This window comes from Cryptomeria japonica, chromosome 10 (assembly GCF_030272615.1).
Source record: "Cryptomeria japonica chromosome 10, Sugi_1.0, whole genome shotgun sequence".
NCBI classification, from domain to species: Eukaryota; Viridiplantae; Streptophyta; class Pinopsida; order Cupressales; family Cupressaceae; genus Cryptomeria; species Cryptomeria japonica.
Window position 1 is genome coordinate 309544884 of NC_081414.1, and position 12224 is coordinate 309557107.

General features: G+C 35.8%; 1 protein-coding gene across 1 annotated transcript in view; it reads right to left on the reverse strand.

Annotated features, from left to right (window-relative positions):
• The window catches only part of LOC131078956 (uncharacterized), a 129540-nt gene that overhangs the window by 88905 nt on the left and 28411 nt on the right, over positions 1-12224 (reverse strand). Inside the window, exon 4 of the mRNA XM_058016809.2 lies at positions 4799-4950. Within this exon, the coding sequence (XP_057872792.2) occupies positions 4799-4950 (152 nt within the window). The remainder of the gene's footprint in view (positions 1-4798; positions 4951-12224) is intronic.

The following is a 12224-nucleotide window of genomic DNA, read 5'->3' on the forward strand; positions in this document are numbered from 1 at the left end:
CAGGTCGAGCTTGTGGGACATTGACTTTTGGGCGTGGAGACTTATATTAAGCCAGGTTCTTTATTGATTCAGTCTGAAAATTTTGATTAGCATATTGTAATTTGGAAATTGGTGGTAATATCAAATTATCAATAATTGAAAATTGTATGCAAACAGTAAATTCTGAAAAGAAAATTAGTGATCTAGTTCTTTGTAATTTCCAGTTTGGTGCATAATGAAAGAATAAAATATGTTCATGTATGACAATGTATTGTGACTTGAATGTTGGAAATGCCTATGAAAGAAAACCTATCTACATCAAAATGCAACAGGGACAACTAAACCACAGAAAACTACAGAAAAGAAGAAAAATCCGACCTTCATTGACAGCCTGTCAACTGTTTGACAAAATGCTAAACCAAGTAAACTGAGTTATTTAGTTCAGAAGGTCAGGGGCCTTTACAATATCCCCACAAGTGACATAGGATTTTCAGGTGTGCAAGAGATAGAGCATAGGAAAAGCGAAGGAGAAATTGGAGGATGGAGGAAAAAAGTGATATCCCTACAAGTGATGAAAAAGTTGGAGCACAAAAAATGGAGTGCAAAGAAGCAAAGGAGAAATTGGAGGAAAGAGAAGCTGGGCTGCAAGAGATGCTGGAGAAGGCAAGAGATGATGAGAGTAGTATACCCCACAGAAGAAGTTGCACACTATCCCTGCAACTTGAATTGTAAGAAAGCAAAATTCCCACCAGTTGAATTGTAAGGCAGTGGTATTCCTGCTAGTAGAGCAGTAGTAAAAAGCAGTGTTAGCATTTTCATTTGTCCTTTTTAGGACAATCAAAACTGAAATAGCATGTGGGAAATCCTCTCTTCAAATTTGCAAGGGAAGCTCCCCGATCTAATATATTTCTAAAATCTAAAACAACAAACTAGAGTGTTAGTTATGCACACTATACAAATTATCTTCTGGGGTTTTTCACATATAAACAAAATGCTTGAAAACAATCGAGACCAATCTTTTTGGTCTTGGAGGAAGAAACATAAGACTAAAATTACTTATCTCACCACAAGATTTTCTATTTTGTAATTAAATAAAAATATAAATTGAAAACAAAACACTATTCAATGGTTAAATCAAAGACCAATGAATTAGTATTAACAATAGGATTGATTTAACATAAGAACCATTCCACAAAGAATATGAGTTTAGCTTGATGCAGGAGCATCCAGGTCACCTGCAATCCTGCTATCGATTTTGGCTTTGTTCTAATTATTTTGTGTTTGCCGATTCTTTGTTTTTCTTGAGTCAATTTTGTTGTCTTGTGCTTGGACATAGGCTAGACTTATTAATGGGCACTTCGTTTTGGTTTCCTGCATATCTTGGACGTGACTATTCCTCAAAGCGTTATCTTGTGTGTTGGGGACCACTTGACTGGAGACTGGAGCTCGATTTATGCTGGATAATTTGGATTGTGGCTGACATATGTTTCTTTCCATGCTAGATGACTTAGTGAAGTTGTGGAATCTTAAATACAGCAATTATGATCAGCAATTACTATCATTGTTATTTTTGACTAATGCCTTTTCCTATGTTCGCGATCTAGGTGTTCATGTGGATGAATCTCTGTCAAATGTTTCATCCTCTCGCTACAATCTTGTTTATTCCTCTCAGGCGTTACCTTATCCCAGATTGTGTTACTTCAATAATTTCAACAGTCTTTCTTGGGTAGTAGCTTTATCTTGCTACCAATTGTTTAATTGACAAGGCAACAAATTCCAATAAATATCAGGTGATTGTTTCTTGTAGGGAGGCAAGCATTTGCAGGTGGATTGACCCAAAGAAAGAACAGATATCTGGCAGAGGGATTATGGAAAAAGATAGAAGCTAAGTATTATTCTAGCTGGCCCCATGTAACTGTCAATAGGGAATGTCTTCAAATAATCTCTAAGCTGCTTGTAATGCCTTTTAGGCTAAGCTGCATGCCTGTAATAGGGTAATCTAATTTCTGAGTTACTAATGAGTTTTTGTTGCTAGGTTGTGTGCATTTAAGAACTTGTAATGTGAATTATGAACTTTGAAATTGACTTGTTAATATATATTGTTATTGGTCTTAATGCATTTATAAACTGAAGTTTGAATGGATCTGCTAGAATTGGTGGCCTTTCACTACTCTCCAACCTTATCTGCATCAAGGCTACTCATCAAGAATAGATGGCAAGTGTTAAGAAAAATTGAACACAAATCTTCTTATTACTTCTCAATCTTAACACAATAAAACAACTCTGAAGCTAAATGAAAACTTCTGCAGCATAAGTCTAACACAAATTCTCATAACTTTCTATGTGCTCAAAGCACTTAGTTACAAGTCTCTAAAAGAAGCTTCTGAGGATAATAATAATAATAAAATAATGCTTCAAAGATGCCTGTAAATCAGCCCTAATCCCTATCTTTTTTAACAAACACAATCGACACTTAAAATAGGCAGAAATAGGCTTTCATCTACTTCAAAATTTACTTCCTTTCTTAAATAGGTCACCTATGTCAATGAATGGCCATGATTCAATGCCTTTTGCTTTAAAATATTCAACTTGCCATTGGTATTCTACTTGGGCAATTACTTATTTTTTATCACACTATATTTTTGTGGCAATGCTAAACAAAAAAAATGTGATTTCCTCTCTAGAATTGTATCTGAACTAACCATAGTTTATTTCCATATTTACCATCTAAGTCGCTTTTTCCAAGTTGTAATGCCACTTAAAAACTGCACTATACTTTACTTTGGGTTCTCCTTCGGTCAAGTAGCTGTTTTAGATGAACTTCACCACCATAATTGCATCTTTAACTAGTTTTGCCTCTAAGGATCAGTGCTAATCACTTAAATTTTTTAATTTACTGCGTCATCCCACTTTTACTGTTCCTTCATCAGTTGAGTTGTGTTTTTAGAGTGGTTATGCTAGAGATAAAGTGTGATTTTCTTTTTCTATCTCTTAGCCCTTATTCACTGGTTGTGATTTCAGTTATCAATTGCCACTTGGAGTGCAACTTTCTATTGGCTTTGCCACTTAAAATTAGCCATTGCACTTATGTTTTTTTAATGTTTCTTTTGTGGCATGATTCACTAGACTTGTTTCCCCCCTTGGCATGGTTTCATGTTGGCACTGCCACTTAGAAGTAGCAACATAACTGGATTATACTTTGGAGCATAATTTTGTGCTTCTTCTGTCATCTTAGCTGTTGATTTAGACTAGCCCAACCATTAAAAAACAGTGACTTCTATTTTAACCTGTCTTCATGCTGGTCACACTTTTGATCATCTCCTGCCACCTATTTCACCATTTTTAACTGGCTCGACCTATGAAAAAGTGTGACTTTGTTTCATGTTTCAAGTTTGGCATGTTTTCAATAACAACTTACCACCCACATTGCACTTTTAAGCTAGCACACATAAACCCATGCATCTTCATCCATGTTCGTCATGCTCTTTATCAAGCTTCACCATTGCAATTGCATTTTTCTGCGGCTTTACAACTCACGAATGGCACTCATCACTTATGTGTCTTCCTTTCCATGGGTGCAGCTTTAGGTATTCTTTGCCAATCTTGACATGAAATTCCCTACCTTGAGTCACTAAAAAGTGCAACTTATTGACACTCGATCTTTATTTCTTCCTTTTACGCAATTTGGGCTTGTTTCTTCCCTCCTGTGACTTTACCAATCACTGCCAGTCTTCCTTCAGCTCCAAACCCCCTTCCATCCATCCTTCTTCCTATGCTGGAGCTCCTGAACCATTGAAACCTGCATCTCTTTCAGTTGGAATTCCTCATCCACCAGCAATCTGCAAACAACGTTAGCTTGACAAAAATAAACCAACACTTAATGACTTGGCAATTCAACAAGGAGAACTTAATTGGCATTGATAATATGACAAGAATGACATAATTCCTGACTACAATCTTACTGCATGTTAAGTTTCGTACGGGTACCAATTTTGGCACTAAAAAGTGACATCCCTGCAGGTTGATGGCAAAGTTTGTAGGCCCCATTACCAAACCCCCAATTAAAAAAATATGTACTACTCAGAGAGGAAACATCACCAAGATATGTCATCCTACTCAAACTGAAAAGATTCACAAAACAAAGAAGTTAATTGGTTCACAAAAGGACCTCATAAAAAATGGTAACATCAATGCAATTCAAAAACTACAAATCCTTGTTGATCCAAAATACAAAAGGATAGGATTGGACAATATATGAAGACGAAGACCAAAACTCAAGTTCTCCTTGTTGACAAGAGAAAATGATAGGTTAGGATGGATCAATAAGAAGCAATCTTTGCAAAAAAGCATAGAAAACTATTATTCACCACCATTAGGACTAGAAAAATCTTTCAAAATCACACAAATCAACCCTCATACAATAGAACAAAAGTAAGCATCAAAGATTTCTCAACCACATAATTAATACAAAGGAATAAGATTTCAAAGCTATACTATGGAGAGAATGGCAAGCTAAGATTAATTGCTTGGAAAGTAGCAGTTTGGACTACCAACAAAAGAGTATTTTGGCTGTTGGAAAATACAAAATGCAAAGCAGAAAATTTCCAAAGATGAATCGAAAAAGTCAAAGAACATAATTAAAATACTTTAGAACATCATTCACAACATATATCTCAATCATATTGGGAACTTTTGCTATAATAATAAATTTACAATTGTTACATTAAATGCTTTTGATTGCTCGATATTTGGTTTGTATTACACAATATAAGGACAAAGCAAAAACTGAGTCTGCATCTGGCAAAGCATTCAAACTTACAAAGTCTTCTAGAGTAGACTTTGCGCGCTCCATGGCATTCAGTCCAACCAAAGGTGTATTATCTACCTTAGTGTTTTGAACAAGAGGGATAATCTCATTTGTAGCAATCTTGCTTTCTTTATCTCTATCCTTGTATTGCAGTTCCTCATAGCCTGTATCAAACAATAGCAAATTTCAGTCCTATAGAATCAAATATTTAAATTTTATATATTAAGAAACAAAATATCATCAAGAGAATAAAAACACCAGTGGCATTAGCACGATCCTAATATTATATCAAAAGTTAACTTATAAAATTGGTAATGAAGGATTCTGAAATGGAGAAGAATACCCTCATTTCGTTAACATTGATTCCATTTAAGGATCACCTTTGATGCTAAATGTAATCAATTTTGTGGACAGAAACCCACCTAGCTAATTGTGCGATTACATTCAAGAATTCCTGTTGTGCTGAAAGATTTTGCAGTTTGAAATTGTAATTGAAGACTTCAATTTTAGACAGTCAAGTTGAGCATCAAAAGGGAAAATACTCCAAATATCTTAGGTTTTGTGGTATAGTTTCATTATGTGTTCCATCTGAATCATTCTATTTACTTCTAGTCAATTGTATAAAGGTCATTCAAGATGTTTGGCCGATATTATACAGATTTACCTCAACCGTTATCTCCAATAAGATTTCCTTGATGTTAATCATCATAAAAGGAAATGAGAACTAATTTTGCGTAGGTTTTAAGAGAGCCATGTTTTGGAGGAGTCATGAGTTTGAGGAATTAAAGGCAGCTCATGCAGGTTATTTAACACAATTTCAGAAGTTATCCAAGCCAAGTTGCAAAGATATATCAAGACACAATTTTGGAAGGTCGTGAAAAAAATCAAATAGTAGTCTGGGCGAATTTTTGGTCAAGTCATAATTATGCCGCCATTTTTCTAAAGAAAACCATAGTTTGTAAATAAATTAAAATAAGTTGTTTTGTAATTAAAAAGTTAGTCCCCGACAATTTGTTGTCAGTTGGTAGTTACTGACGGTTCCCATTTTCAACCATCATTGGCTATGCTATATAATTCTCATTGTACATATAGTCGGGGACAGCATGTATTAACTCTTGTATCTATTGCATATCTGATGAATGAATGAATGGAACAACATATCTTTCTAGAACATTGTTGTGGATGATTTTTATATTCTGTTATTTTGTTTACTTCTTGCTAGTCATTCAAGTAGAGTTAACGAGTAAACATTTGGTGTTGTTGCCTCTTCGAACCCTGGCAAAGTATAACTTATAAAGGGAATCATGGCAATGTAATGGACAGCCCAAAGATGAACCTATACAAGCCAACGAAGAAAGGGAAGACCAACTTACACAGGACTTGTGAAGTTGCGGTACATCTCATTAAAGGAACACATTCGGAAGGAAGTGAAAGATGCCAACTATAATTTAACTCAAACTGTCTAGGTTTCTGAATCTGATTTTCCTGATCAGCGAAGGGTATTTTGCTTCTTTTGGTGTATTTTGAAGTTTTATACTTTTTTTTTTTGGTTTTTTGGTTGATATAATGAACAATGCAAATAGGAATCACTAACAATTGCAAATACATCTACTGAATTAAAGTTTGAGAATAACTGATTTATTATCAGCAACTAACAAATGTGAGAGATTAATGAATTATTAAATCTAGATGCCAAATTTGGCCTACCAGTGATCCAACGCCTTGCCTAGAAGCTCCTGAATTGACTTTATTGAATGAATGTACTGCTACAGGTGCTTCCAATGCGCAGGAACAGCTCCAATACACTTTATTCTTCTACACAATAATTAACAAAAACAAATGAATGAATAATAGGCAATCCTGATGCTTATTCTGAAACCTTGCCAGGAGAGCAACAATTTGTCCCAATATTTCCCTCTAATTTGCTGATGTAGCTCCGATTTGGTGAATTCATCCAAATAAACACATGGCTTCCTCTTATAGGCTGCTGACAATGAATTCTGAGCAGTAAGACCAAGCTGAAACCCTCTCAATTATTTTATTGGCTTCCACAGGCAGATTGGAGAGGTACGGCTAGGTGTAGGAAGTACGACTGGCTAGAATATGCACAATACTCATCAAATTGGAACTCCTCCTCACTCAGATCTGAAAATCAGTATCCTTTAATGCTGCTGCTACCTTCATTTACCTGGTCCGAACCCTTTTGAGGACCAAATATAGACTTCTCTTGCAAATTGGGTGATGTTTGATGAAGGGTTTTCGTCCTATCATCAAGTTGTTGGAGGATTACGTCTCCAAACTTGCTCCAGCACTCTGCAATTTCGTTGCAGACCTGAAAAATATGATTTCTCCAAAAATTCAACATAAACAATGAATGCCCAAAATGCACGTACAAGTCCTTTTCTCTCTAAAACCCCAAATCAAACCCCTAAAAGCATCTTTTCAAGATTCCAAAAGAATCTTCTTCTCTTAAAAAGGTACGCCCAGCAAGAGGGTTATTTCATCATGAAATTTTGACCACTTTTTAAGTTATTCACCTCCTAGGGAAAAGTGCAATGTAATTTTAAATATAAAGTTACTTATTTCATCATAAAGTAACTTATTTACTTTTTATTAACTTTTTCTAAATTTAGAAAAAGTAACTTTATAACTTAATATTATAAAGTTTTATTTTAAATGGCCCACCAAATTAAAACTTGTCTAAGTATAGATCCCCTTTGGCTAACCCATCATCTCCCAACACTGAACTTCACCTGTGAAGATGGGTGACAGGTGAATTTAAGCATCTGGATAGCAACTAGAGAAGTGGGGACATTACAAGAAGCTCTCAAAAGAGAGGTCCCTAAAGACACCATGTGGGACAACCTAACCGTCAATGAAGAGGTTAGTCATCTGTTGCACAAATTGTCAAGGCTCATTGCACACCATTTCATCATCTTGCAAGAACTTCAAGTTGAGAGGGATCAAGAACAATGTAGGCAACAAATACTACAACGATACAAAGAGAGGAACCAAACGGAGGAAGAGAAATGTGACACTAGTGGAGGACGTATCCCCAAGAATTAATGCTCATGCGGCCTAACAAAGACATGAAATGAATTCCAAGCGGTCATGAAGTGACAAAAGGATCGATGAGAAGATCCCTACAGCTAACAGAGCAAGAAGAACAACAAAGGAGACTAAGGAGAATCACTGAAGAAATCCAAGTAACTCTGATAAAAAGTCCAAGCCTATCAAAAGAAAAAGCCAAAGCGTCAACCAAAGTTGTAGTCAACTGGAGAGGAAAACTTTCACCAAAGAACATATGATGGGAGAGCGGAAGGAGATAGCCAAACACCTATTGCTCCCTAACGAAGCATATAAAGACCCCACTAACCAAGCAAGAAGTTTGTCTGTACAGTCAACATCAAACGAAGAGGAGGGAGAAGGAGACCCCAAAAACAAATTAAATGAAACATTTGAGAATAACATATGTCGCATCAAAGAGCTATTCATTTCAAAAGAACCAAGAATTGGAGGAACTGAGCCAAAGACACTTGAATAAAAGGAGTGCAAAAACAGTTCTAAAGATAACTAGAGTGCGAGCAACACTAGAGGAGGACGTGTAGAGGACTCGTACGTGGTCAAAAGTGCAAGGCAGGCACTGGAACATAAAGGTCAAAACAATCAAATCAAGTCCAAGGAACAAGGAACACATCAAGTAAGAAAAATGGTGACTCCCTCAACGATTCCAAGCATTGAAAAAAGAAACTCCCAAAGTTTACAGGAGATGGGTCTGAGGATCCTCTCTGACACTATAAAATATGTGAGACTATAAGGATGAGTGGTCAAGAGAACAAAAAGATCATTGGCTAAGTAAGCTCGTGTGAATTGACACCTGATTTGATGGATAACCGGCATGCATTTAATTTCAGGTCATTCCATCACACGACACACGAATTACCACGATTATTTGCCATAATTAGAAACTAAAATTTTGAAATACCCGGAATATTCCCCTTTCCCGCTGCCATTTTCCCTCCATGATACACGCACCACTTCTAAAAGAAGCCTCGGACTATGAATTTCAAACTTTGAACCATGAACCAAGAACCAAAAGGTTCAAAGGTTCAAATTCAACTTTGAGGAATAACACAAAATAGAACATAAAACAATCTCCACGGCATAACAACCAAAGGACAACGAACGAGCAAAGACATAACTGACGCATGATCAACTTTGACCCTTGAACTTGAAAGGTTCAAAGGTTCAAGTTCAATATGAATTTTCAACAAAGCGCTCACCTTTACCATGAAACAAAGCCGTGAAGACAACTATCTTTAAAGTGCGCTTTGAACTTGAACTTTGAACTAAGGGAAGGTTCAATGATTTGAGTTCAAAGGGAGGAAAAATACAACTGAAAAGGGAAAATAAAAATGAAAGGGTGACCTTCGAATTGAAACTCGAAGAAAAGAAGGGAGGACTATCACATAGAAATGAAAATCATGGGGAAGAATCTAACAAACACTATGGAGAAATGAGAAAGTCATGGAAGTTTCATGACTACCTAGGAATTTTGTTTTAAATTGCTGATTCCCATTAGTGATATTCTTATTGTTTTCCTATCGATCTTTATCCTCATGTCCATAAGATGTCCATGGTCTCTATCGGTTGCATACGAATGTGTTATGTATTCTTTGGTGTTGTTGAAAATTTGTACAAATCAATAGATATGATTAAATTGACAATAAGAAAACTTGAACCCCTGACTTTCGCTTCAAGCATTATGACTGTGATAACTTGCTCTAGGTATATGAATCAAAATGTAGGTTCCTTAAGAGATTAATATGTGAGGAGAACTACATGTGACTTTTATCCTATTTGGAAGTGCGTATGTAAGCAATCTTTGGGCAAAAGATGCCCCTATGACCCAAGTTTGTAAAGGAGAAGTTTGAAGACTAGATCTAGAGTTTGGGGTTGTCCCTATGCTTGACCTCGTGTTATACGTTTGCCTCATTAGTATTATTGTATGAATTGCTACAATATGAAGAAAAGTTGATCTACGTAACATTTATTTGCATCATTAGCCTATATGTTAGTATACGGAGTTTCCCAATGGCTGGAAAGAGAAGTTACTATTGGTTTATGAATGATTAGATACAAATTTTGGAATTTGCGCATCTAAATTTCTACAGTCCTCCTAATGGTTTAAAAAGAATGAAAGGGGTACAACTAATTCTCTCTTTATTCGACCTTGTCAGATTGTGAATTTCAGGGTTCCCCATACATAGTATGGATGCATGATAAAGGTCATATTAACATCAATCCTTGTGATAGATGTACTAAAATTGAGTTATTTTTCTTGCGGAACTATAAGCAAATGAATGGCCTTTAAGATTACTTATTTTACAAATTTGTATTAGTTTTAAGTATATGTGATCAATTAGAAGCCAACTCATGTGGGTTGAATTTTATTATTTTGATAATTTAACCCCAAGAACCTATAGAATCATGTGCATAGGTTTATAGATCACTTAGTGGTATTGTTACTAGATTAACCAATCTACGTGTAAATTCTTAAGACACAAATTATTTTTACTTGGCTATAAAACGACTCTACATGTGGGAACTAATTCTGATTTTAGTGTGATCTATCCAATTGCCACCAGTAGCGTGTAGGTGATGGATGCCAGGAACTAACCATCATATCCTAGACTCTAGCCAACTTTCACCAATAACACACAAGTGATGGATGTCAAAAGTTGCCCACAATATGACAGGGCCTAACTAGCTTTCACTAGTAATGTGCAACCAATAGATGTCAAGAGCAACACCATACTAGGTTGGACTGACTTTTGCCAATAGCATGTAGGCAATGGATATCAAAATCCACCAACTCAAAAGGTTCAACAGGTTGTGGAAATATTTTACTGGCCACGTGTTGTGTTGTTATAGTTATGCTATTGCTAGTGATGGCAACAATTAGTATGAGATGCTTGTCTCGTCATCATAGCTGGCTGTGTAACAGGATAAGGATACATGCATGGTGTAGCATTGGATGCACAACAGGTAAAGGGGAAGATGCATGCAATAGGGTCACAATCACTTTCTTTTTGCCAACTAGTTATTCTATGTACAAATGATGTAAGTACAAGCTAATTACTATGTGTATATGTGATGTATGTATGAGCTGATCACTATGTACATGTGATGTTTGTGCATGGACTAGTCATTGTGTAAATGTGATGTGCATATGAGCTGGTTGTTGTGTGGTTTTGTATTCATAGTTTAATGTTGGCAATGCTTAATTAAAGGTTATGAGCCAATAGAGAGGATGGAAACTCATCCCAAATTGTGAGGATGAAACCTTCCTATTATTGATGTATGAACTATGGAGTCTCTAATTCTCAAAAGGGATACATAGGCAAGGCCATTTCGAATGAACTTCCAAGGAATAGACCTAGGTCTAAGGATTTGCCCAATATAGAGAGCTTACCCTATTCAATGCAATAAGGTGAATTTATGACATAGAGATACTACCATTGTTGCTATACCCTAGGCTATGCCATGCCCCTAACAACAAAAACTTGATCCATAAGAACACTATCACTTCATTAGCACACAAATCTCTAGGGAGGGGGCAGGTCCATCCCACTATCTATGATAATACTGCCCAGAAGTAGACGGATAGGAAGAGATTGATTGGAAGTGTGTTTCGTAATGATTGGAAGTGTGTTTCGTAAAGTTACGTAGCTAGCACTTCTAAATTGGAATAAATTATTGATTTGTAGAAATAACTTGCTGCCACAATTTAAAGTGGACAATCCAATATGTTGCTTGGTTAATTAAAATTGTGTTCAAGGTGGAATGAAAATTATAGTAGAAATAATTTTTTTTAAATTAGTAGTAACCAAAGACAGCTATTAGAAATTTGTGTTCCTGGCAATCAAAGAAGGCAAACACCCTTCTAGATAAACAATAGTCATAGACTAAAGATACCACAATTCTAAACCTCATTTCATCCTCATGGCCAATGATTATTCTACCAACAATGATCAATGGAACTAATCCTTGACAATAGCAGCTAAAAGAACTTGAGCTCACAATATTTGGTGGGTAAATTTCAACTACCAACATATGTGCATCCATACCATTCGAGATGAATCACAAAGAACCTACATTCCATCATTGTGTATCGCAAGTGTATTGTCAAAATATTTCATTTAGTCGTTCTACTTTAAAAGTGACTATGATGTCACTCCACTTCACTGTTGTAGTTTGATACTTGAAACCTATTATCAATATGATTACAAGACTATGGTCCACCACATTTCCAGGCCAGATTTTTTTAAGGCCATTTTTAGCGATGGTAGGGGGCGACAAATTGGGCAGCTATATAAAAATAAGGAAAAATAATTTCAAATATAGGAAAATTTCAAATTTGAAACATTCATATGAT